At 53.0% G+C, this 26,772-nt stretch overlaps 1 protein-coding gene across 2 annotated transcripts in view; it reads left to right on the top strand.

The window, feature by feature from the left end:
- Positions 1-4,698: 4,698 nt before the first annotated feature.
- ADCY5 (adenylate cyclase 5) overlaps positions 4,699-26,772 on the top strand; it is a gene marked incomplete at both ends in the record, with an annotated part of 136,896 nt that continues 114,822 nt past the window's right edge. For both annotated transcript variants that reach the window (XM_084231714.1, XM_084231713.1), the window contains one exon: positions 4,699-5,853. In XM_084231714.1, coding sequence (XP_084087840.1) covers positions 4,699-5,853 — 1,155 coding nt within the window. The remainder of the gene's footprint in view (positions 5,854-26,772) is intronic.

The raw sequence follows: 26,772 nt of genomic DNA, 5'->3' as shown, positions 1-26,772 counted from the left end.
GGAACTGGGAGGGAAGGCAGGGGCCAAAGACACAGATTTCAGAAATACCTTAGAGAAAATAATGTTTATCTTTGACGCAGTAATTCTACTTGCAGGAATTTCTCCTAAGGATATAATTAAAGATGTGTGTGAAGATTTATCTACAAAAATTTTCATTGTTTATAACAGTTAAAGAGTGGAAACTTTTTATAAACTGCTGTGACAGTGAAAAATGTCCAGCAGTAGGTTGGTTAAATAAATTATGCTATATCCATGTAACAGAATTCTGTTCAGACAATAAAATGGATATTATAGATGAATGCTTATTGGCATTAAAAACACATCCATAAAGGGACCTCCCTTGCGGCCTTGGGGTTAAGTCTCAGCGCTATTATCACTGCTGCCTGAGTCAGATCCCTGGCCAGGGAGCAGATCCACATATGGTTCAGCAGACCTCTCCTGTCTTGCCTGCTGCTCCTCTTAGCAGTATATTTCAGTAAATCTGCCTGTTCTGCTCCCCACTCTGCCTTTGGTGAATCCTCTCACCCCCCTGTAACTCTATACCCCAATTCTTGTATGCATAAATAAATCTTTTCAAAAAAAAAAAAACCACATCCATAAATTTTGCTAAGTAGAGAAAGGCAGGTTCTAAAACTACAGAGTAAAAGTCCAAATTTTGTTACAAAAAAATGAAGATGGGCCTCCCAGGTGGCGCAGCAGTTGAGCGCTGGGTTGCCAAGCTGCCCGCAGCCTCTGCAGCGCCGGTTCGATCCCCGGCTGCTCCCCGGCCACCGGAGGAGGGTCCCACATGGCGCGCAGACCTCTCCTGCCGCCCGCTGCTCCCCTCAGCAGTGTACTTCGGTCCTTCTGCCTGCTCTGCTCCCCGCTCTGGCTCTGGTGAATTCTCTCACCCTCCCGCGCTTCTGACTGTGCACAGTGCTTGTATAAATAAATAAATAAATATTTAAAAAAAAAAAAAAAAAAAAAAAAATGAAGATGTTAATGGTTCTTTTTAAGTGGTATGATCATGAATGTTTTTTTCTAGATTTTCTAGATTTCATCATACCTGGCTTTTGTTATAAGATGGTTATTTTATTTATTTTTTTAAAACATATATATTTTAAAAGATTTATTTATTTATTTATACATGCACTGGGTACAGTCAGAAGCGTGGGAGGGTGAGAGAATTCACCAGAGCCAGAGCGGGGAACAGAACAGGCAGACTGATGAAATACACTGCTGAGGAGAGCAGGGGGTGCAGCAGGAGAGGTCTGCGTGCCATGTGGGACCCTTGCCGGCGGCTGGGCATCAGACCGGCGGCACTGCAGAGGCTGTGGGCAGCTTCGCAGCCCAGCGCTCAACCACTGCGCCACCAGGGGAGGCCCAAGATAGGTTATTTTAAACACTTGAATAAAGTTAAAGGAATGGTGAATGAGAAAAGTATCAGGGATGGCACCCAGTTACCTTGCTCCTTCTGGCCATTTGACCTCTGTCACCGCAGCCGACTCTCCGGCGTGTCCCTCCCACATCATATTTGCATGGCAGAGTTGTGCAGGGCAGGTTGAATTTAGATTACATTCAGCTGCAAACCTTGAGCCTTAGGAAAACTTTTAAATTTTTTAAGTCCCAGTTTTTCATCTTTATAGTGGCAAGAACTGCATATTCCTCAGAATGGTTATGAAAGTAAACTACACATAGTTCTTTAAGAAACACTACCCATCCATCCTCCCTTTCTATTCATTCTTCCCTGGTAGCCCTGTTAGCCCTACTGGACTCGCAGTGTTTTTCTGGTCCCCACACTGGGAACTAATGCCTCTTCTTTCTGCATCCCACAGATGCTAAGTTTGGATCTCTGTTGCACTCTGAGCAGTACTCTGAACTGGAGTTGGGTGGCTTGTCTCTGGAGCCAATCTGGTCATCTCTCTATCCCCACACTACCCAGCACAGAGTTTTGCACATAGCGGGTGCTCTTATCAATGTTTGGTGACTACATGCATGGTGCTTTTTGGTTTAGCGAGCGGTAGATTACTTCAAGGCTGGAACGCTCAAGGGCTGGTTTATTGAACTCTCTTGGATTTTTCTCCTCCCAATCTGGTAAGGTTTATCTTCCTATCCACAGAAATGAATAGTGGAGAAAGAGAAGCTCACTCAGACCTCTAGGCTCCTCGCTAGGAGAGCTGGAGAATGAAGAAGAGTACAGTGAAGGCTGTTTCTTCTTCCTGGGTAGAGGTGGGGTCTTCCCATCCCTCCCAGGGTTTAGACCTCCCCCTCTCCACCCCAGAATTTGCAGCAGGAGAGCATAGGAGCAAGGGGAATTAGGTAGGTACATCATTCCACGGGTCTAGGTCCTCTCTGATCTGTAGTAAAGTCCTGCTCTCCACTCCTGCCTCTTTGTCGCCGGTGCTGTGCTGTGGTGGGTCATTCTTTGAGACCCTCACTCCCGCGGGGCCTCCACGTAGGTCCTATCCACATCCCACCCTGTAACACCTTGCTAGGCAGGGAAGGCGGCTTGGTGCTAACGAAAAATCTTTGGATTGCAAGTTATGAGACCTGTGTGACCCGTGCAAGTGACGAAGTTCCTGGAACCTCAATGTCCACATCTATAAACTAGGAGGAATCATACAGGCCCTACCCACTTACACATCTCTGGGTAATTGACGGGGATCAAAGGAGATTAAAGAAAAATAAAAGTATACACAGGCAGCGATCTCTTCACTAGCGCCAGGTGTTCCCAGCGCTGTCTGTGGGACTCCACTCAGTTACTGCCCAGCGGTCGGTCGGCCCCACCCGGGCGACATCGGCCTCACCCACTGCATCTCCATCTTTCCCGTCATTGCTTCCCTCGGTCTTCGAGATCCTCAGCCTTCCCCGTCCATTTCCGGGCCTGGCTCACGGGCCCCTCCGGCCCCTCCAGGGCATCTGGTCTCCCGCTCCCAGTCGTGGTCGCCGCCCGGGCGCCCCCGGCCCAGTGCGCCCTCCTTTGGCACAGCCGCCCGGCCGGAGAATCGCCCAATAAGAGCGCCGGACTCCAGCCTGACAGCTCAGGAAGCGGCCAATCGAGCCGGGCCAGGGAAGGGGGGCGCAGCGCGGGGGCTGAAGTTGGGTTGAATGAGGGGGGGACTAAAGGGGGATACAAAAGAGGGGAGCAAGGACTAGGGGCGCAGACCCAAACAGGGTGCGAGGGAGGACCGCGGGCCAGCCAGGTCCGGCGAAGGGACCGCGGGCCAGTCTCGGCTTCAGCAGCCAGGGAGGGAGGGGGCGCGGCGAGAATTTTAGGTGAGGAAGGGGACCAAGGCCCCCTCGGCCGCCGGGCGCCTCCCGGGACCCGGCCCGAGGATGCCGGCGGGGCGCCGTGGCGGGGGCCACGGTCCGGCCGGGGGCGGAGGCAGCCGCGCGCCGCTCTGAGCCGAGGCCGGAGAGGCGCGGGGGGCGGGGGGGCGGGGGGGCGGGGGGGCGGCGGAAGGGGGGGATGCGGAGGGCGCTCGGGCGGCGGCACGCGGGCGAGAAGGGAGGAGCGGCGCGAGCGGCCGGAGCGGCGCAGGGCCCGAGGCGTGCATGGCGCGCCCTGAGCCCGGCTCCCGCGGGCCCCCCCGGAGCGCCCCCGGGGCGCAGCGGCTCTTGGGCGGGCCCCTTTCGGCCAGCGGCTTCTGAACCCCGGCCCTCGATCTCCGGATGCCGCGCTCCCCGGGAGAAGCCCGCCTGCGTCGGGGCAGCTCGGCGGCGGCGCTGCGCCGGATCCCGCCCTCCGCCTAGTCCTGCTGCGCGCGGCCGCGGCGGGTCCGCAGCCGGCTGCGCGGAGCCCGAGGCTTGCGGAGCCGGCACCGCAGCTCCCTCGGGCCGGCGGGTCCCGGCCTGCCCCGCTCGGGTTTGGGGGAAGGGGGAGGCGAGAGGGGAAGGGCCGCGCCGGGGAGCCGGTCCTCGCCCCCGCCCCCTGCGCGGACGCGCGGAAGGCTCGGCTCGGCTTTCGCCCGGGCCACGCTCCACTCTCGCCGCCGGAGGTGGGGGATGCGGGCGACGGCCCCCCTGGGCTCCAGGACCCTCCCCCCCGGGGCTCGGGAGCCGTTGCTCCGCCCGCCGCCCCCTCCCCCGTCCTCTCCACCCCCTATCCCACCTCCCCACCCCTCGTAAGAAAATAATGCTGGCAGGCGCCCGCACCTCCCATTCGCTCCCAGCCCGCGGAGAGGGAAGGGCGCCCGCTCGGGCTCCTCGCCGGGACCCCAGCCTCGCCGCGCCGGCCGCCGCCTCGCCGCGTGTGCCGCGGGGCTCCGCTTAGGCGACTCCGCCAGCGCCGCGCCGGGCACCGCCAGCCCCGGGGGCGCCGCCCGCAAGGACACCTCGCCGTCCCGCCTCGCCCGCAACTCCCGTCCTCGGCGAGCCCGACGCGAGCCGGAGTCCGGACACCCCGGGGCGCGCGCGCAGCAGCCGAGCAGTCCCGCCGCCCCGGCTCGGAGCCAACTCGCCCTCGGACCTGGGACGCCCGACGCGGATCCTCGGCCGCCCCTCACCTCGGGGCAGCGCCCGCCGCTCCGCTCGCCCTCCCGCCGCCCTCCTCCTCCGCTCAGGACGGGGGTGCCAAGATGCCCCGCTGCTGCGCAGGGCCCCGGGCCGCCCCAGACGTGTGACCCCAGCCTGGTCCCCCTGCTCGGCCGGCCGTCGTCCCCTTGGAGACCCCCGCCCCGGCCCCCGGGGGAGGAGGAAGACGACGAGGCCGAGGGGGGGATGTCCGGCTCCAAAAGCGCGAGCCCCCCGGGCTACGCGGCGCAGACCGCAGCGGCGCCCGCGTCCCGGGGAGGCCAGGAGCACCGCTCCGCGTGGGGCGAGGCCGACCCCCGCGCCAACGGCTACCCGCACGCCCCCGGGGGCTCCACCCGCGGCTCCGCCAAGAAACCCGGGGGGGCGGTGACCCCGCAGCAGCAGCAGCAGCAGCAGCAGCAGCAGCAGCAGCAGCGCCTGGCCGGCCGCTGGCGCGGCGACGACGACGGCGACCCCCCGCTGAGCGGCGACGACCCCCTGGCCGGGGGCTTCGGCTTCAGCTTCCGCTCCAAGTCCGCCTGGCAGGAGCGCGGCGGCGACGACTGTGGTCGGGGCAGCCGCCGGCAGCGGCGGGGCGCGGCCGGCGGGGGCAGCACCCGGGCGCCCCCTGCGGGCGGCGGCGGGGGCTCGGCGGCGGCGGCCGCGGCCGCGGGCGGGACCGAGGTGCGCCCCCGCTCCCTGGAGCTCGGCCTGGACGAGCGGCGAGGCAAGGGCCGAGCGGCCGACGATCTGGAGGCCGGCGCCGTCGAGGGCGAAGACCGGCCCGGGGATGGCGGCAGCTCGGCGGGCTCCGGCGGCGGCCCCGGCGCGGCGCTGTCCCTGGGCGCCTGCTGCCTGGCGCTGCTGCAGATCTTCCGCTCCAAGAAGTTCCCGTCGGACAAGCTGGAGCGGCTGTACCAGCGCTACTTCTTCCGTCTGAACCAGAGCAGCCTCACCATGCTCATGGCAGTGCTCGTGCTCGTGTGCCTCGTCATGTTGGCCTTCCACGCGGCGCGGCCCCCGGTCCAGCTGCCCTACCTGGCGGTGCTGGCCGCGGCCGTGGGCGTGATCCTCGTCATGGCCGTGCTCTGCAACCGCGCAGCCTTCCACCAGGACCACATGGGCCTGGCCTGCTACGCACTCATCGCCGTGGTGCTGGCCGTCCAGGTGGTGGGCCTGCTGCTGCCCCAGCCACGCAGCGCCTCCGAGGGCATCTGGTGGACGGTGTTCTTCATCTACACCATCTACACGCTGCTGCCCGTGCGCATGCGAGCTGCTGTGCTCAGCGGGGTTCTCCTGTCTGCCCTCCACCTGGCCATCGCCCTGCGCACCAACGCCCAGGACCAGTTCTTGCTTAAGCAGGTAGGGGCCCCACCGGCCAAAGGGACTGGATTGTGGGGCGGGCAGGCCTCTGCCAGACTCAAAAGAAACATCCCACCTTCACTTCCTTTCAAGTGCTGGAAAAAGTCAGAGACGTGAGTTTCACCTGTGTGGTGCCTAGGAGCCTCTTCACCCTCTCTGAGACCCAGCGTCTTCGTTTACAGGGCATGGCCTTGTGTTATGTGTAACATGCATGGCCTTAAACTGTAGCCATTACTGTTAGGTTGCCAGTTAGGAAGGGTGGTGGAGGAGATAATTCTGTGGCGAGGCCCCCTTCTCTCCCTCCCTTGCTTCTGTCCCTCTGCCTAAAGGGCCCTGGTAAGAGCAGTGGCACCCTGCCTCCTGAGAGTCACTGCTGGCTTGTTAGCCCATCCTGGGTAGAGGGTTGTGGAGTGGACCCTGGGCACCCCTTGTTTAGTCTTAAGGAGGGGAAATGATAACCCTACTGGTTGTCTGTGACTGGGGATATGGGAGCTGCAGATGTCCCTGAACCTGAAGGAAGACTGGCAAGTTTGATTCTGTGACCAAAGTACCCCGAACCAAAATGCTGCCTTCCACAGGATGGGAAGGAGCTGCTGAGATGTGTGTGGTGTCAGCCCCCACCTGGCCTAGGTGCAAAGCTTGTGTTGGATGTCATGACCCATTTGGGTGCGCCTGGCTATTGAGAGAGAGAGAGAGAGAGGTGTTATCTATGGTGAGCCTGGAATGGTGGGCTCAGTAGAAAATAATCCTTCTGCCTGGTTAGCTGGTAACTAACTCCACTGAAGGCTTCTGGGAGAAGGGTGTGCTTGACATCACCACCTGGGGATGAGCCCCGCCCCTTTGGCATGCACACCTTCTCCCTTCAGCAGTCCCCTTAATTGTGGCTCCATGGACCTCTTGCACTGACCCTTGCTGAGATTGCTTGTTCACGTGAAGTTCAACTGTGAGAGTCAAACCGGCTGAGTCCCTTGACTGTGGACCTCATGGCCCAGCCCACCCCCTCTCCAGTGTCTGCCTTCTCTATTAGAACCTCTGAACATTATGTTGCTGTCATTGCCTTCCTTTTCCCCACTTCTGCATTTCCTCAGATTTTGCTCTTGTTGAGTACTGCCTCTTTCTTGAGGGGTTCCTCTGTGCCCCCTGGCTTCCTGGGAGCGGGGCACCAACTGAGTGTCTAAGATGCTCTATGCGTTGGAAAGAGACTCTCCCTGCCAGTTGCCCAGGTTCCAAGTTTTGTTTGCTGAGAAGGAGAGGATTGTGTATGCCCCTTCCAATTCTAGCCCCCTCTATGCCATGCCTCACCTCCTGCAAGCAGCCCTCTCTGACCATTCCAGCCAGCTGGCCTCTCCCTCTTCTGCATGGTTAACGGTGAAGTCAGAGCCACAGCCAGCGTGGAGCTTCTGCTTACTCTCTAGTGCCCATTGGTGTTGCTCTCCATCCGGCTGTAAGCCCCTTAGTGCGGGAGTCCTGAGGTGTGTGTGTTTCCTCCTCTACCATCTCTCTTGTCCGGCACCTTGCAGGATACTTAGTAGGGATATAGTCACTGCTAACCAATTTGGTTGGGTTCCGATGAGTGGAGGACGTGGGGTTGCTGATGCTAAATTAAAGATTTTCCTATGTGGGATTAGAAAAAAAAACAAATCTTTAGAGATCAGCTTTGAATTTGAGAGAAAAACCTACTGAGACGTGGTGGTTTAAAAAGTTAGCTACTATTGTTATAAAGATGTCACCTCTTTTGACCTGACCGGAGGACCCCTGCTATCACGTGGATGTTGTATCTTTGGGGTTTATTCCTGGCTTGGGTGGGAGGTATGTTGCTGGGGTGGGTGTAGCTTTTCTGCAGAGGGAAGGGCATGTCATTCACATGGAGCAGCAATGACCTCCAGGACCATTCAGGTTCTTTTCCAAACCAGACTTGGGACACAGGTCTCATTGCAGCTCTAGGGAGCCTGGATTTGTGCTTCCAGGAGGCCAGCACCAGGTCCCAGGCAAGGACTGCTGGACCGGCCTGGCTCTCCAGCTCCACTAGAGCAGACGGTGCCCCTGCCCTTGCTGCCACTTGGGGAGTGTCTTGCTGACTATCCGCTTCCCTTTCTCTCACCTCTACTTCTGCTCACCCCAGCCCACATGACCTTTTGACCTTTGCTTGCTATAGCTTTTGGGTGGATTGACTTTTCATGATCTGTTCCTCCTGGTCCAGGACAAGGGAATGCAAACATTCTTTCTATTTGGTTTCAGTGAAACCTGTATTTTTTTGTATGTGTCAGCTTTACCATTCTGATTATGTCTGATATAAAATTCATATTTCTGGAGCAAACCCTGGTTGCTGGTAGAGGATATTGGTGGGACTGTCCAGCTTTAACTTCTGCCTCAGGTAACCCCACAAGGCAGGTGTTTGAGAATGGTTGTTCTTTCCTTTGATGCAGAGAAATAGGGCAGCAGTGTGGTTTCTGTCGGGTCTGTGGGGATTCCCCTCAGTGGTGCACATAGGCCCTGTTTTTCTCTCCTTTTCCTGTGAGTGTGTCCCCTTGTCCCACCGCTCAGGTCCTCAACATCATTATCTGACTTGGTATTTTGTGCCTCACCAGCCTCTCTTATGTTTGGGGCTCTGCCCTTTGCTCCAATTAGGAGGAGAAACACTTGGTTTCTTAACCCAAGCCTTCTGATGGTTTTTCCTCCAGAGAGAATGAGAGGCAAGGTGGGGCAACCCTCCCTGGCGGGGGAGAGGGTTCTTCCCTCTCTACCTCTTTCTTTTGCTCTTCCCCTGAGATCTGGGGGGGGGGCACCCCGCCCCCTCCGCTCATTCTCTCTCCTGCTTTCTCCTTTCCCCTTTCACTTCCTTTCTCCTCCCCCCCCCTCTGGTCCCCTGTTGCTCTCTGACCACCTCTTCTGTCCTCTGCCTGCTTGCCTGCATGTTCTGCTTCTCCATCCCTTACTCCCCATTTGCAACCTCTCAGCCTCCCCTTCTGTGCTCTTCTCACCGTTGTCTCCTCCATGGGGTACAGGAGCAGCGTCACGGGGTTGTTTTTGTCTCTGTCTTTGCCTGTTACAAGTCCCTTTGCTACACCCATACCATAAATAACACTCGAGCATCTGCCAAACACATTCCTCACTTGTGTTAATAGGCTGCAATGATGCCGGAGCCTGTTGCCATGGCAACCTCATTTTTGTTTGACTGTATCCCACTCTGCTACATAAAGCCTCTGGACGCACTCACACACAAACAAGCGTGCTCACACAACTATTACATATGCTTAGCTATTAAAAAGATTTTGGAGAAAACATCTTTGGCTAAGAAGATGAGCATTTCCGCTGTCCAGTGTCACTCAGTAATACTCTAGGATGGAAGACCTCTTTTAAAAAGTAAGGAGTTCTGTACAAATGTGGGGTATGATTATTCTGCAGCCACATTAGACCTGCCTGACATGGTTTCTGAGAATATTCTCAGGTCCCGGTGAGCTAGGGAGAGCTGTTAGAGGTGGCCCTGGAGAACTGTTAGAGATTGTGCTTGCAGGATGACCCACCTCCCCTACCTGACCTGTCTTGTAGGACCTTGGCAGTTTCCTATCTTTCTTCCTTTGTGCCTGTTTGAACCTTTTCCTTTGTCACCAGTTGTTCCAGAGATCAGAAAGGCACAGGCGCTGTGTGGGTGATGTTCTCTGACTGTGAGCACGTGTGAATATCTGTAGCGAGAAGGCTGGGGATGGATGGGGGTGGGGATACAGACCAAGAATCAATTCTGTGGCTGCTGAGGTGTGTGTGTCTATCCTGTGGGCTGGCCCAGGGAATGGAGGTGGGCCCAGGGAAGCCTTTGTGATGACTTTGAAAGGAGATCATTGTAGCTCTGTCCTGTTTATTCTTGGTTAGTGGCTGGTTTCCTGTAGCTGGTCACCTTTCTGATTCTTGATCAAGATTTCTGACCTTGACCTCTGGCTCTTCAGGGAAGTACCCTGGATACGAATGCCCCCTCCGCATAGGGAGGCTGGGGACTAGACTCAAGTGGTCAGCTCTCCGAACCCCACTGAGTTCCACCCTTCCCTTTAACAAACCTTCTTCTGCCCACCTGCGCAGTGGCCTGGTGATCCCTGCCAAGTTGCTGCCCTCTGGCTCTGCAACTTGGCCCAGAGGCCTGCGCATCCATGGGGCTGCCCCACGTGCACTACTGGCAGCTGCTGCCTCCCTACCCCACTGAGTGGTGTGGAGGAGGGCACACTTACAACAGCCAGGAATTGTCTGCCACCAATTACTTCCCCCACACCGGCATTTCTGAACAGGAGAAATCTGGTCGAGTAAACCAGCAGCAGGCTGGGCTTGGCTCTGAGTTTGGAGCTGAGGTGGGTCTGCTTGACTTGACTCAAGGCTAATTGTATTTGCCAATTATGTTTATAATTGTGTTTGATTATGTTGTCTCTTCTAGGCAGCTGGGCAGGGGGTGCTGAAAAGGAGCAGAAACCTCTGTGGGTGGGGTCCTGCAAGGCTTCTGGAGAGGGGGTCATCTTCAAGACCCCAGAGCTACCTCAGTTCCTGTGGGGAGGACTTCAGGGATGGCTGAGACTCACCGCAGAGCAATCAGCTGCTGCATTTGTGGGAATGTTCACTGTTAATAATAATTCAATCTAAGTTTTGATCTGGAGCAGGAGCTTGAGGTCTGTGTGCTGTGGACATAGAGCAGTGTGCTCGTGCTTGTCTACAAAGAACACAAGCAGTGTTTTAAACCCCATCAAGAAACCCGCCCGGCCTCACAGAAGAGTTAAAAATCAGCATCAGAGGCCTGGGCAGAAGCTTTCCTCTGTTGCCAGGTCCAGTGCACGAGTCACCGTGTTAGGGGGTGCAGCAGGCAGGAAAGCAGGGCTGTGTCCTGTGCTGGTGCTTATGCAGCTACTACCTGGTCCAGACAGAGATGGGAAGGTTTTGGGGGGAGGGAGCTGAAGGTGGGAGCCTCTCTGTGAGTGCCAGCCTCTTGCTGGGTGACTTCTGTTCATGGCTGCCTGCCTGGCACCTCTAATAACTTTAGTTATGCTGTGGTGGGTCAGCTCCTGGTCCTTTACTTCCCAGGAGCATACCCTGTATTGGGAATGGAAGCAGTTTGCTCGAGAGCTCTGACATGGTTGTCCCATAAATCCTTTGGGTAGAGTTACATAAGGTACGTTTTAACACATTCTCCTTTCATCCATGTGTGTCAGATGGGGGATCGAACTAGTGGAGGTCAGGATTAGCCTTCATTTCCTCTCCCCAACCCAAAACTTCGTGGAGATAAATGGGAAACTGTACTGTGTTTTTCTTTTCTCAAGGCAATGTTCAAATGCAAGACAGAGGAAGAGCTCTCTTTACCACATTGTGAACAAAACCTGGGGTTTCTAGTGGAGGACTGTGAGCTCAATGTGAGCCAGCATTTGGGGCTGGTTGTTAGAAAAGACCCCCAGTGTCTTGGTTAGGCTAATGGGCATATGCCGCTTATAGGAAGCTTGAGGCCCCCTCTGACATACTATTTGATTCTGGAATTCAAAGGAGGGTACCAGTTGGTAAGGGGACCAGAAACACTGACTTCCTAGAGGGGTGGGGGATATTTAGCTGGGAGGAGAGGGCCAAGGCATTACTGCTGGGATCCCTATAGTTAATATTAGAAGAGGGACTAAGTTGACTTCCAGTTATTCCCAAGGGCCAAATTGGGGCAAATGGGTAGAAACAGCTGACATTTCAGCTCTGGGAAGCTGATACGCACCTTACTGGCTGTTGATTGAAAGAAGCAAAGTTGCTGCAGACCTCATGCCCACTGGGAGATGTCTGGGTGGGCTGTTGAGAATGTACTCTTTAGAAGGATCTGGAAGTGAATTGTTGATGGTGAAACAGGTGGGAAGGATGGCCCAGACTTAGACTACTCTTCTCATTCTCCAAACCTGCTCCTCCCACCCCACTACCTTCCTATTTGACACAGAGTAATTTGTGGTTCACCATTGGTGAGTGGTTAAAGGGTGGGTCAATAGAAAGACAGACCTAAGTTTGAGTCCTGGTTTATTCATTCATTTTCTGAGCAGTGGATGTGAAAAATAGGTCCAGAATGGATGGTCTAGAATGTGGAGAATGAGATCGGTATGTAGAGGAGTGAGGCATGGATAGGGAATTAGGAGATGATTGATTAAAGGAGGAGCAAGACTTGAGGAGAGGAAGATTAGAACTGTGAGTGTGGAGAGGGGAAGGGCTTGGAAGTGAGAAGAGGGAACAATGGGATATAGTCATCAGTAAAGGGGGGTAGGCAAATAAACAGGGGGAGACAGTACTGGCTTTATTCTGCAGGCCAGTCTCATGTGTCAGCGTGAAATTGTAATAACTCCCTTCCCCCACCGCTTGTTCTACAAGGGTTATAAGCTGTTACTTCTGAGCTTGAGCCATCCTGACATCATACTTGGGTGGCCCCCTGTCCCTCTCCTGAGGGTCTCCTTGAACTTTACCCAACACAGCTCATGCAATCCCCCTTGACTTTTGGAAGGGATCCTGAAAAACCCCGTGTCTGCTTCAGTAGGTAGGTGTTCAGTGAGAATTTGAATGAATGAATGAATGAATGAATGAATGGGTGGAAGGTGGGTGGACAACTGCAGACAGACTCTCAGCTGTGCCAAAGCGCTAGACCAACACCTCCACAGAAGGAAGTGATGCAGCTCGGTTTGTAAACCTATTTTGGTGGATTGTAATCCTAAACTCTGAACAGGCCTTCCAAAATCCCTCCTGCTGCAATTTAAAACGTGTGCCTTCTTGGAAAAAGAGCTGTTGCCTGGCACTGCCGATACTACATCACTTCACAGATTTGAAAATCATTATTAAGTCATCCTTCCAGCTTTCTCCCCATTCATTCAGACAACAGCCATTTATTAGGTGCCTACTGTGTACCAGGCACTGTGCTAGGCCATGGGGATTCAAAGATGACTCAGTCTTCCAAGGCTTCCTTTAGTCCAGGCGTCTCCGTTAAGTGTTCTTTGGAGGGATATAAATAAATGTCTCACATACACAAGTTTGGTTCTGTGTCAGAAAAGTTTAGGAAATACTGGATTAAACTAAATTCTTTACCATGGGACTTTCAAGCTTTTAACATGTTTATATGCATGAAAAGTTGCCCAAGAGGGGGAGATTGTATGAATCCTTCGTCAAACATATTTTACCCCCAAATCAGTTTTTCAAGAAACATAATGCGAGGGGGGTTGCATATAACACACTGTTTTAGGGACTGGGAGAAGCCTTAAGTTTCTAAGGGTCCAGGCCCCAACTCTGGGGTAGGCCCAGGTAAGGTCATTTAGACAGGGGCAATTTGTTTGATGGCTTTCCTCACAGAAAGGAGACTGCCTGCATTGGCTGGCTGCCTGTGTTAAAGTCTCATTTCCCATCTGGGTCAGAAATCCTTTATAAAATAAAATGATGGGCCTGCGAGGGATGAGGGAGATATCTCCTTGATTTAGTTTCAGTTTCTTTTAGGGTTTTTGTGGGTTTTTTTTTTTTTTTCGTCGTCGTTATTGTTTTGCTATCATTAGACATTGGAGCAGTTTTCGTTTCTGTGTGATGACCTTGGTGGTTCTGGGGTCCATGAACTGTGTTTCCAGAGCTTTTGCTTCAGGCACAGGGTGTGGCTGCCCATGGGAAAGTAGTGAGGGGGCATTCCAGATCATCCTGCTTCCCCAAATTTTGTTTCCTTCCCACCTCCACTTTACAAAAGGAGGAAGCCCATAAAGAATGTTGATTATAAACAATGACTATATATTGAGTCTTAACTGCATGTCTGGTACTAGGCTAATCCCTTATATACATATCCTCATTTCATCTTCGTATCAACATTATGAGAAAGACATTTTTATCCCTATTTCAAGTCTGCAGAAAATGGGATAAGAGAAGGTAAGTGACTTCTCCAAGGTCTCACATAGCTAGTGAGCATAGCAAGTGGTTCAGCACCCTGCCCATAAACCTGGGTATGGACCTATGCACTGATGGATAAATACCCCATCTCCCTTGCCTCTGGTGTGAGAGGACTGTAAAGCTAAGGTCCAGTTCTACATTGCTCCGTCCTGCAGTGGACAGTGGTAATGGACTTGATAGCATTCCTGTGTGTGTGTGTGTGTTCTTCCCTCATTTTGCTTCTCCACGCCCCTTCTAGTGTTTCCTTGGGTCACCAACCAGATGCTCAAATCCTTGTCTCAGGCTCTTTTCCTAGGGGAATCCAAAGAGAGAGTGATGACGCTGAATTTGTCTGGGTTTGATTTGAACATTGGGACGGGGTGTGTGTGTGTAGGGGGGCTTCAGAATTCTGGTGGCAGGCTCCAACCCCTTGTCAGGAGTCCTCACTCTTATTGGATAACATGTCTGTCACTAGCAGAGTTGTTGCTAGGCTAGAGGGATGATGTGAAATTTACAAAACAATTTAATATATTTACTACATATATGTTTGTATTTAAGGTTTTTAAAAAGTCTTATTTATCTTCTTATATCTTTGTTAATTTTTGGACAGCATTTGATTTCTCCCCTCCGGTGCAGTCCCTGTAGTTCTCTTACGAGCATAGCACCCGTGCACCATCTCCACAGTCCCTTGTGCTCTTACCTCCCACGTTTTGACCCCTCTTCCTCCCCCTTCCCTGATGGATGCCTCAGGTCTGTGGTCAGCTTGCAAGTTTTGTCTTCTTTTTTTCCCCCTGATGTTTTGTTTGGGTTCTCTATCTTCTGCATGTAAGTGAAACTATCCATCATTTAATTTTTTTTCCTCCCAAGTTGTTTTTTTTTTTTTAGGATTTATTTATTTATGCATATAAGAACTGGGGTGTAGGCCAGAGGTGTGTGTGTGGGGGGGGTGAGAGGATTCACCAGAGATAGAGTGGGGAGCAGAAGAGGTCTATCTACTGAAATACACTGCTGAGGGGAGCAGCGAGTAAGACGGGAGCAGTCTGCCACACCATGTGGGTTGTTTCCTTGGCTGGGGATTGAACTCATATTGCAGTGGCTGGTGATAGCTTGATGGTACTATGTCTTTAACCCCTGTGCCACCAGGGAGTGCCTTCTCTTGACTTGTTTTGCTTAGCATAATCTTTCCCAGTTCTATCCATGTTGCTACAAATGGCATGAGTTTATTTTTTTGATTGCTGAGTAGTATTCCATTGTGTATATATACCACATCTTCTTGATTTCTTTCATCTGTCTTGGGCAATTTGTGTTGTTTTAATATCTTAGCTATTGTAAATAGTGCTATAATAAACATAGGAGTGCAGGTTTCCTTTCAAATTTATATATATTTAATTTTTGTCCTTAAAAAATGTGTTATTTTCTGTCCTCTGGACAGTGCCTCAAATACCAGCAGGAAGACTCAAATACTTTCACATTAGATTAGCATTTTATCAAAGACAGAGGACATCACTACATGTCGTCTCATTTGCTTCCATGACAGCTCTGAGGAAGTGATAGGTTAGGATGGGGAAAACTTGGTTTTTTGGCCCAGAATCCCAGGAGAAAACCCTGGGATTATATACTTCTGGCTGAAACTGTCTCAGTCAGTTTCCTCTTTGTAAACTGGGGATAATAAGTCTCTCATAGGAACAGGATAGGATCTGCTGTTTTGGTGGCCCAGACAAGTTAATGCATATGAAGGCACTCAAAGTTACAGGCCACTGTTGCTGGCTGTTTTGGAGAGGAAAACATAGCAGTTCAGAGAGGTTAAGGGACCTCATTCAGGTGACACAGCTAGTCAGTTAGTTTAGAAGCTGAGCCACTTCACAATTCCAGGTATCTGACTCCAAATCCAGGGTTCTTTTCACATTGTGCCTTCAGAAGCTGTAAAGGCACAGCTGCTCTCAAGCAGCTGTTTGATTTTGGAATGCATGTTTTTTTTTGTGGGACCCTCGCCAGCGGCCTGGGAACGAACCGGCGGCAGCCTCACAACCCAGCGCTCAACCGCTGCGCCACCAGGGGTGGCCTTGGAATGCATGTTTTTAATTTTTTTTTTTTTTTGTGATGGCCTTCCTTTCCTCATGGTGTCTGGCTCCTGTGGGCATTAGATGAGTTGTCATTTCCTGAATTTGCAGTGATCCTGAGAGGGAAAACAGTGCTGAGGTATTCAGGGGGCACCCGGGGTCAGATGTTTGCCTATGGAGTCTCTGAGTGGTTTCATGGATGCACGGGTCAGGCCTGAGGCCAGAGAGGGGTCAGAAAGGACACTAGCACAGCTTAGCTGGGGGCATGAGGCCACCTCACAGCCAGTCTCTAGTGGCATATGTGAAACAGGGGAGGGATGAGGGTGACCCTGTCAGGGTCACCTCAGTGCAGTCTTGGAGGTCAGGGCTGGTTCTCTGTGGAGAATAAATCCAGCATTTCTAGGATATATTGAAAGCCTGGCTCCCTACAACCATTAATACCCTAAAAGAACCCCAAACATCCTGCTTCAGACCCACCTCTGTCCCTGTTGCTCTTATCAAAAGAACAAAAGGAAAAGTAACTCATACCTGTATACCATTCTTCTGCTAAGTAGGCTTTTGAGACTTTATTTTTATTTTCTTTTGGAATGGGAAGGCTGTTCATTTGTTCACTTAACATGCCTTGTCCCCAGGTTTCCTTTGACCAAGCCCTCTCTCCTGATAGCATTTCGCCATGCTGTGTGGGAGGGACCCTTCTGTCATCCTCCTGACTGGCACCCAGTGGGCCACATTGTCTAGGAGACTTGGCTGTAATGTCTCAGCTCAAGAGGCTGCTGGGGGGAGGTGCAGAGCTGGATCCCAGCAAGCAGGATGGGCTTGGGTCCCTCCAGGGCCCTGACTTTGCCACACCTGCCACTGCGCAGCTAAATGAGAAACGCTGGAATTTCATCTTGCTGATTCTACCTACCTGTCTTTCTAGTGGGCAGTCAACTCTAGAGATCAGGGGCCTTGTCTGTTTTAACATCCAGATATTAAATGAATTTTACTGACTTTGTGCCCCTTACTTGCCCATCACCGTGGGGAGAAAGTGGGCTCTTCCATCTCAGGTGCTCAGGGAGTTCTGACTATCAGCAGAGAGAGGCTCCTCATGGTGACCCCTCCCTGGACCAGAGCCATATTGTCCCCCTTGGGGAGAGGACCTAGTTCTCCAGGTCCTGGACTTAGATAGCTCCACTTTTCATCTGGACCTCTACCCTCTCTTGGCTTCCCTGCAGCTCTGTCAGGTGTCAGGTCATGTCTGGAAGGCACCTGTCTGCCTTCCTGCCCATCGTTTCTCTCTTTGCTTCTCTTCCTTCTGGTCTCCTTTCTAGCTCCCTGAGCGTCTGCCCCCACTCCACACTTTCCAGCTTTAAACTGTGAGAAAGACCTGAAAGATTCTTAAAGAGGCAAGTCCAGGACCTCCCCTGGTGGCACAGCGGTTGAGCACTGGGCTGCGAAGCTGCCTGCAGCCTCTGCAGCACGGGTTTGTTCCCCGGCTGCCTGCCGGCGAGGGTCCCACATGGTGCGCAGACCTCTCCTGCAGCACCCGCTGGTCCCCTCAGCAGTGTACTTCGTCAGTCTGCCTGTTCTGCTTCCCGCTCTGGCTCTGGTGAATTCTCTCACCCTCCTGCGCTTCTGCTGTACCCAGTGCATGTATAAATAAATAAATAAATCTTTAAAATAAAAAAAAAAAAAGAGGCAATTCCAAACTGGAAGGACAATGCACATAACCGTGGGTGGGGTACCCCGCCAAGTCTAAAAAGTGTTCTTCATTCTTCCAAGCAGCCCCATGCGCTCACTGCTCCCGGGGCGCGCGGCAGCTGGGCACGTGGCGGCCTGAGCCTGTGCGGGCTCAGGTTTTTACCTCAACCGCCTAGACCTGAGACTTCAGCATTGGGGCTGGGTTCGGCTCAAGTAGCCCGACAGAGCTGAAGGGGTGGGAAGTGGACGCGCATCAGTAGTTTTTACAGAAGACCCATTTCTCAGCTCCCCTGGGGTGGCCTAGGTCCCAGCACCAGGCCCCCCTGGTGATCCTGACACGCACCAGGGTTGAGAAGCACTGCCCGAGCCGCTCCTCTCTGCCGAGGGGTCATGTGGATGACACCGAGTCTGATTTACAGCCGTATTGAGAGGCGAGCTGTTTATATCTTGAGGATTTATTGTGGTGATTCAGTGAAGAGTGATGGCCACTAAAAATTACTGCCGGTGTGTAATAGAGGAAGAAAACTTGGTTGGTGGTTGGTATATAAACCCTTGTCAGGCAAGGCTGTGGTTGAGTTTATTTATGTTGCTCTTATCACCAGCAATTAGCCCCAAACGTGGCTCGATAAGTGCCCGAGTACAGCTCTGTAATAACTGCAAGAATATTTTACAAAATGACAGTGATACCATGTGCTCCGTGGAGCCATCTTGGGAGCGCAGCAAATCTCCCTGGACATTCCTGAAGGCCTGTAAGCTGCAGACAAATGCCTATTGATCGGTGTTAACTCTTCCCTTCTCTCTTTTTATGTGGCACTTCATGTTTGAATGTTGAGAAATTGCACAAACCCTGTGGTCTTACAACCTGCGGCAGCGTTCATTAGCCTTTGTGAATCTCTCTGACTAGAGTGTAAACTGGAACAGTGTCTGTAGTAGATGCTCAATAAATACTTGGTCTCCGGATGACTGCATTTCCTCAAAGTTACACAGCAGGCAAATAGCAATGTTAGTCTAGCTCTACCACCACTATTACCTTTTCTTCAACTCTTCAACTCCTGAAAAGCAAGGAATCATGTGGTTAGTAACTCACCATATGTATTTGCTATCAGCATGTGTGGCAGAGGCTTCAGGGAGTAAAGAGCAGTGCTGTGCAGGGTGATGATGAGGTGTACCTGAGAGGATTTCCTTCCTGTCCACTCTGAGGTGACTTCTTTTTAGCACCTTTGGATCAGGGCAACAAGCACGGGGATCCCCCTGCAGCCCCAGTGTCCTGGGAGGACGGAGAGAAGCACATGAGACCAGGGTCTGTCTAAGGACGGAAGAGATTGGGTGTGTGGGACTGAGGCCCTGGGAAGCATCTTCATCCAGGACAGGGAGAGGTCCTAGGGTTCAATTCCCCACAATGGCCACATGTGGATTAAGATGTGGTCTTTTTTGGAAAGGGGTTATCTGGGGAGAGTTAATTTTGGATTTCACTTTACATTTATTTTTAAAGTGGAATATTTCTCCAGCATTGGTGACAGTGGCCTAGAAAAGCCAGTTAGTCACCATCTGACATCTTCCCCTCTGTGGGTGTTGCTGCCCCTGCTTCTTTCCCACCTGATGTCTGAGGGGCTGATTTCAGTCCTCTCTCTCTCTCTCTCTCTGAGGCTATTTCACTTGCAAACAGGACTGTGGAGAACCTGCAGGGTCTGAAGCAGCCTCCTCCTTTGTTATGATCCTCAGGTATTGGGAGTGGGATGGGCAGGTTTGAAGGGGTGGCAGGCTGCTCTTTGCTTCTCCTTGAAGGAGGTAATGGCATCCAGGTGAGGCCTGTCTCTGCCAAGTCCAAGTGTGTAAGACTAGCTCCAGCCTTCCTTCCCCTGCAGTCTTTTTGTTCTTTACTTTTGCTCTGTATTTTCTTCTGGGAGTAAAAGAAAAATAACCCTATGCCTGGAATTAAAAAACAGACCTGATTTCTCTTAAGGGACCAAAAATGTGTGGAACACCTCATTCCCCTTCCCCCAGGGTTCTCTCCGGTTCCACTGGGGAACAGGGAAACCCTGGAGCCTCTGTGCTGTGAGGTGGGAGGGAGGAGGAGGCACTGGCAGAGAATAGTAAAGGTCTTGCTGACCACATGTTTAGTTGAAAGGTGGAGTGAAGGGCTGAACCTGGCCTGGAGTGATGTGGGGCATTTACTCACTGTAGGCTTCGCTGTAGCCAACTCGGACTCCTGCTGGATCGCCACCCTCCCCTCCCCCACTAGCTGTAATTAGCCCAATAGGGACAACTCACAGGGACTACCAGGAGGTGGGCAGCAGCTGGAGGCAGGTGAGCTCAGGAGGAGCAGTTGCAGTTGGGTGCAGGAGTGAGGTGTGTGCTCTTTCCCAGTAAGGAGTGCAAAGGCTTTGAGCCTTGGGTTTCCCGAAGCCTCTGGGATGGTCACACATGGAAAGCACCACCCTGTTGGTGCCCACACTCACCCACTTGCTCCTGCCCCCTCACCCAGCCCCGTTCTTCTCAGGTGTGAGTAATCAGATAGTCTCTGAGAAAGGTGTCTCCATCCATGTTCATGTGAACTATGACCCTTTGGACACCTGGAGTGAAAAGCCTGGGGAGCTGCCTGAGTGGCAGATGTTGAGGTGGGGGCAGGTGCCTTTATGTCCTTCTGCTGATTTTTTCATCTAAGGCTGGGGAGAAGCTGAGCACAGACACTCAGAGTGGGAGGGGGGACTCCTCCTTTTCCCCAGCTTCCCTCTGGATTTGCAGCCTCCTGACAGCCTGGTGTGGGGCGGGCTTCCTTTTGGAAGAGCATCTCCACTACCAGCCTTTTGCCACTACCAGTCTTTCCACCTTCCAGCCTTTGCCACTCTCCTTATGAACCTGTAGGGCCCTGGGCACAGAGAGGAGAGAGGAGGCTTTATCCTTCCCCTCGGGGAATGTGCAGTCAGTTGGAAATCTACCTTTTGAGAACCCAACCTAGAGAAAGAGCAGCACTACCAATTCTTCCCATTTGTCATGCTCTGACCACGTGCCAGGCACAGCACTGAGCACTTAGTGACTTATTTGACCTCCGTGATCTCCCATAAGGTAGGTATTCCTTTTTATTTGTTTGTTTTTGGATAAGAACATTTTATAGATAAAAAATTGAGGCCCAAAGAAGCTAAGTGACATGCTTAAGGTCGCACAGTTAGAAAGTGGTACTATGTGGGGCTCTCATGTTTATTAGCCACTATTCCAGCAGCTCCCTAACTTGTATGGGCAACAATCCCTGAGGAAGTCTATTTAAAAATAAGGCCCCTGGATCCCTTGTCAACACAGTGTGATCCAGTAAGTCTGGGGTAGAGCCCAGGAATCTTCATCTTAGACACCCCTAAATTTGAGGCACCCCCAAATTTGAGGTGCCCAAGGGGCTCTGTTCTACATGACAGCACCGTTTCCAGGCAGAGAAAGGATTGAGACAGATCAGGTTCCCCTTCCCCAAAGTGGTGACCCCTTGTGGATTTGGCCGTTTCTGTGTCACCCTCCCCAGGAGGTAAGCTGGGAAGGCAGAATGTGACCTGAGGCTGGGGCAGGGGGTGGGGAGGTGGGGCTTTCTGCTGAGCCTGTGCCTGGTCCGTTCTCAGAGGGCAGAGCTGGCAGACTTTTGGAGGAGACAAGGGGGTGGAGATGGGGAGACTCTAATCTGAGGGCAGGAGCTAGGGATTGGCCTAGTAGCAGAACATATGTCAACAGCCAGAGAGAGGAGGTGACAAAGGGATTTGCAGGTGACTGCAGGGACACTGGCTGTGATGCTGCAGTGTAATAACCACAGGCGCAGCAGCCCTGATAGGGAGATGTCGCCTCTGCCTCGGTTTCTTCTGTACAACACAGATCCGATGCTCTCCAAAGGGGGCACTGGGGCCAAGAAAGAAAGCATGTCACTCCAGAGACCTGGGGAGGGAGTGTGTGGGGACAAAAGTAATATAGGACATGCTCACATTGTCAATAGGTCCTTGGAAAGGGAATTTAAGCGAAACAATGTAAAACAAAACCGTTTCTTGAATAATGTCACTTTGTTTAGTGTCAGCTGGGATTTTGTTTTGTTTTTATCAGTGTTATAATAAAACAACTTGAACAGAATGATGTTATTTGAGGACCTGCTGTGCAGTCTTGGGCGGGGACCGAGAGTCACAACCAATCAATGCGTACTTCTCAGACATTGCTTTCCTGTCAAACACGGGTCCTGGGTCCCCGGCCCTTGATCCTCCTGGGGAGAATCCATGTGCCGTCTTCCCCTTGAACTCAGCATATCCCAAACCAAAATTCACCATCACCCCTCAAGTGACTTCCCGCTTGGCAGTGCCAGTTCTCTCTGTCTGGGTACTGTTGTCGAACTGAATTATTTAACAGATACCTCCCATGTGCTAGGCACTGGGCAACAGAGCTGAATACACTGCAGATCCTGCCCTCAAGAGCAAACCTGTAAATGGTGCCTCCTATATGCCACCTTCCATTCTAGGTGCTTAATTGTATTAACCCCAGATCAGCCCTGTGGGGGATACACTGCTCTTGTCATCCCCATGTTGCAGATGAGAATTTTGAGGCATGGCTGAGTGGCAGGTATTGGGGGGTGGCAGCAGGTGCCTTTGTGTCCTTCTGTTATCTGTTATCTATCTAACCAGTTAGACTGTTAGACTGTTATCTATCTAACCAGTCAGGTTAGATAACTTGCCCAAGTCATCCTACAATGACCCAGGCAGCTTGGCTCCATCTGGGATCTTACCTCCCAAGTCCACTGGCCAGGCTCTCAGGCCTGGAGGGCACCCGGACACCTGCATTCAGCAGCAGAGACAAAGCATGCCTGGGGAGGGCATGGGAAGAAATGCGTCCCAGGACTTGCGAGTAGCTGGGACCAAGTTGACAAGAGTATGGATTTCTGGGTCAAAGTGGTTGGTTTGGGGGAAGGCAGAAGAGGTCTCTAGAAGGGTTTGATGCAGGAGAGAGAGTGGCCACAGCATTATCTGTATTTAGGAAGGTGGCTATAGTTTCTGTGAGCGGAGCTGTAGGGAGGAGCCTCCGGGAGGGGGAGATTGCCGAGTTGGTGCCGAGTGGGGGTTTGGGGAGGCTGCTGTCATTGTTTGTGAGGCTGGAGAAAGAGAGTGGGGAGGCTTGAAGGTTGGGGCTTTCAGACAAGGGGGAGAGTCACAGGAGCAGTCGGACCTTTCCCTGTTTGTTTCTTGCTTTGTTTACCAGCGGTGCCAAACCCGCCTCCTCATGCCCCCAACCAGGAGAGCAACTCCCCAGCCTCCAGGGAGCTAGATGGCAGGGATGTGTGTTCACTGCTGGATTCCTGCACCTACACAGTTCACATCCCAGCTCTGCTGCATCCCAGCTGTGTCTCCTTGGCAGGCAACTTGCCCTTTCTGAGCCTAAGTGTTCTTCTCCATAAAATGGAATGTGAAAAGAATTGTTCCCCCTGAGGGTTGTAGTGGACACCGCAGTGGTGTCTGCAGAGCACTCAGCGCAGGGACTGCTGAGTAAAACACCTCCACAAACGCCCCATGGTATGTCCCACTGGGCATCATTTGTGCTTTTAAATCCCCACACGTTATAGGAGAGCCTGGAGTTTGTCTCCAATGCCTGTGTCTGACTGGCAGTAAACAGGGTAGAAGATTACAGTACCTCCCCAAAAAAGGCTGAGTGGAAGAAGAATCAGATCCTGGATTTTGTACCCCAGCCCTGCTTTATCCTTAACCTGGCTGGTGGCCACCAAGTAACCAGCAAAACCTCCATCAGCCAGGCTGCCTCCAGAACCCACTGGGACCAGTCAGGGAGCTGGGCCAGGACTTGGCCTTTGAATGGACTGAACCTGGCAATGGACTGAACCAGCGCCCCCTGAATTTGGGGACTGCTGAATGGTCAGGCCTGTGACCAACATCCCCTCTGAGAACTGGATTAGAGAGGCTGACAGATAAACTGAGGATGGTTTTGAAAGGGTTAGAGCCCCTGCGGAAGAGGGGGACACATCTGCTTCTCCCAGATGTGCTTCCTTCTGCAATTTCATTAAAGACAGGCACACATGCAGCAAAGGATAACAAAACCACCCGTCGACCACCAGAGGCCTCAGTCTGGCAAAGCACTGAGTTGTGTGGCCTGTTGAAGAGAAGGCCTGAGAGCAGTCACAGGAACCTCTTGAGGCCCCAGGATGAAGAACAGCTGGAGCACTGAGTCAAATCCTTCCTCCCCGAGTGAGTGTCTAGGTGGGGCAGGACCCATGCCCAAGGCAAGAGATTGTGATAATGTCCAGAACACTCCCCTGGATGGTTGGACATTTGGGGCTGGACACAGGGCCGGCCAGCTGGGTGGATGGTTGGAAGACTGCTGGGAAGAGGCCTGTCGGATTCCTGCCCGTTCATAACCTTGTGTGCCCCAGACTGGGCCCCTTCTCTCCAGTACTCAGTTACCCTCAGCGAGAGGCCCCTCCTAGGGCTGGGGCTGTGTGCAGGATGCCTGGGGAGGGGCTGTGCCAGTGCCAGAAACCACAACAGACCCTGACCCTGGCTCATGGAGGCGGTCTTGAAACGGACCTTTTTTTCTTTTTGGCTAAATTAACATTTGGCATTTCAGGGTGCTGGCCCCACGCCCAGCCACTCTGGCCTTCTGCCTGTCAGCTCCTTTGAGGCTATTTTTGCCATTCACTTATTTATTAACTATTATTGCTCCCCAGGACAGATGGGCACACACACACACACACACTGACATGCGCGTACACACATACACACACCTTCACACCCTTCCACCTGGAGCCCATTGCAAAAAGGCCCAGTGCAAAAAGCCCATTTGCACCCGCCAGACTGAACGTGGAGTACAAAAAGGGAGAAATGACCAAAAGGATGGTCCCCGAGTCGGAGTGGGTGGTGGGAGGCAGCTACTTCCTTACTTCTCATTCCCCAGAAAGACCCCCCCCCACCCTACTACACCCTCCAAGGCATCTCTGCTGCTGAGCTGCTGTTCGTGCTCCTGCAGAGGATTTCAGTCCTAGGAAGGGCTCCTGCATGAGAGGAATGTGGATTCTCCCTGAACCATCTTTCTAGAGAAATCAGTGGGGGGCTTGAGAGAACTAGGTGCCCTTTTGCTAGGACACAGGACAGCACTCTCTCCTCCCACAGGAAGCCCAAGGCCCTGCTTCTCTGCCCAGAACCACTAAACCTCCATCTTTTAGAGGACAACCAGCTTCTGCCTCCAGAGAGCTCCCAGCCCCAGTGGGGACAGACTCAGGCTCTGGTCAGGAGATGAACATCCCTTGACCCCAATAGGAGAGCAAAAGTCTCAGAAGAAACAGGCTGAGCTGAGGGGCAGCATGCACACAACGCTGTCACCATCTGAGCCTTCTCATAGCAGGTTGCTGGCAGTGCAGCAGATGCCAGCCCTCTGGCCACAGGGACCCATGAGCCCTCCTGTGTGCAGGGCCCTGGGTGCAAGGGTATTGGAGTGACCTGCAGTGACCTCCACCTTTGTTTCTAGTCTCCTCATCTTAGGGCCAGCCCATCTGCTCTGGGGCTGGGGCCCCAGGCCGTGTTCCCCTCACCGGCCTTGTCACCTGGGCCCTGAAGGCCAATCTGGGACCACAGGGAGAACAGAGTGAGCAGCAGGGAATTTCCACCTTAGGGTATCCGAGCCTTAGTTTGTGCATATGAGAAATGGGAAAGCTGCTCCGGCCACCTCCCAGGCAGTGAGGGGAGGTGGGGCTGGGCTGGGTGGTGCCCATAGGTGATGGTGACCAGGCCTGAGTCCTGGAATGGCTCCTGACTTCCCCCCACTCATTGGCCAGTCCCACCCTTTCCATCTTAGGACTGTCTACTTTCCTGATCCCCCAGGGCCTTCTTCTCTGCCCCAGGAAGACAATGCACTCCCAGACTGAATGCTGAACCGCAGAGGGATTGCCCACTGCTCGCGGGTCCTGTGGGGCCTTTCTGCCTCGAGGCCCCTTGCCAGCCCTTTTTGGATTGATGACATGGAACTCCTTGAGGGCAGGGGGCTTACCCATCCCATCAACCTGGATGTTGGGGGCAGGATCTGCATCTTCCCCCTCAGGCTCTTCAGGACAAGCGACAATGTCTCTCCCATCAGACTGGGAGCTCCCTGAAGAAAGGATTGGGCCCCTTTCCTCCTCCCCTCACCAGAACCCAGTTTCTCCTGTGGGATGATGCAAAGGTGCTCAGTCCTGGGCAGCTGGCAAAAGGGTGGGACACTGGAGGCCCTGTGGCTACAGCGGGGGATTCAGGAAGGGAGAAACTTCCCACCTCCCCATGGGAAGACAGGACCAAGAATTACATCCCTTTAATCTACTTCCCCTTCTCCCCAGGGGTGGGGTAGATATGGGTTTTATAACTAGGGTGGGAGTGTGGGGGTCAGGATTTCACAAGCCTGATCGTAGTTGAGAGCTAAGGTTTGTGTGAAGTTCAGGGTGTGGGTCAGGGAGGAGGTGGGTGCAGGTGTGCGCTGGGTGAGTGGTTAGGACTCCAGACTAAGTGTGCACTTGAGCACTGCTGCTTCTGAGCGAGGGCTAAAGTAGCCCCTAAACTATCCTGTTTCATCCCTTTGAGGTTAGCACTGATGTTCCTCCCCAGGAAGGACAGTTGGGAACTTGTCCTCTCTGCTCTGTGTGTCCCTGCTGGGCTCCTGTCAGAATATGATAAATTCTGTACTGGAGAAATGGCTTTCTTATTAATTTGTGTCCTGTGCCCTCTTTGAGTATGGCCACAGCCCCTGGGCTCTCCTGGAGCCATCTTGTATCTAAGGGCTCCCGACGATGAGAAGGGACACCAAGCCTGCTACTGGTGGGCCCCATCTGGAATCCATTGTTATAAGGTCTGAGGAGAGGCAGGTGCTTATAGCCAGGGGTTCTGTGGGCGTGAGTGAAGGGGATTTGCAGTCCCCCAGTCACGAGCTGAGCTCACTGCTTCTGTCCTGTGGTCGTGACTCAGTGGCCCTCAGTGGTTTAATGCCAAGCACTTGGGCTTTGCAGTCAGGCTGTTCTGGATTTGAAACCCAGCTCTGCCATCTGCCTGTGTACAAGTGCCATGGAGGAATGATCACAATTGTCTGACCCTCAGTGCTCCCACCCAGTCGCACAGGGCTATTGCTCGTCACTCCACAGTACAGTTTCCAGGCTTGCATAAGAGTGTGTGTAAAACACCTAGCCCTTCCTCGCTGCCCGTGGAATCCCACGGGAAGGAGGTAAGTCGACTTAATGTCTAGCTCAGTGGCCTGCTGTGACCCTGTGTACTTTAACACAAGAGATGCTCATCTAAACCTAGACTCAGCTTGTGCGCTTTGCCTA

This window comes from Talpa europaea (genome assembly GCF_964194135.1).
Source record: "Talpa europaea genome assembly, chromosome: 4".
In the NCBI taxonomy this organism is placed as follows: Eukaryota; Metazoa; Chordata; class Mammalia; order Eulipotyphla; family Talpidae; genus Talpa; species Talpa europaea.
The sequence above is the reverse complement of the archived record's forward strand: the minus strand, read 5'-3'. Positions and strand labels throughout refer to the sequence as shown.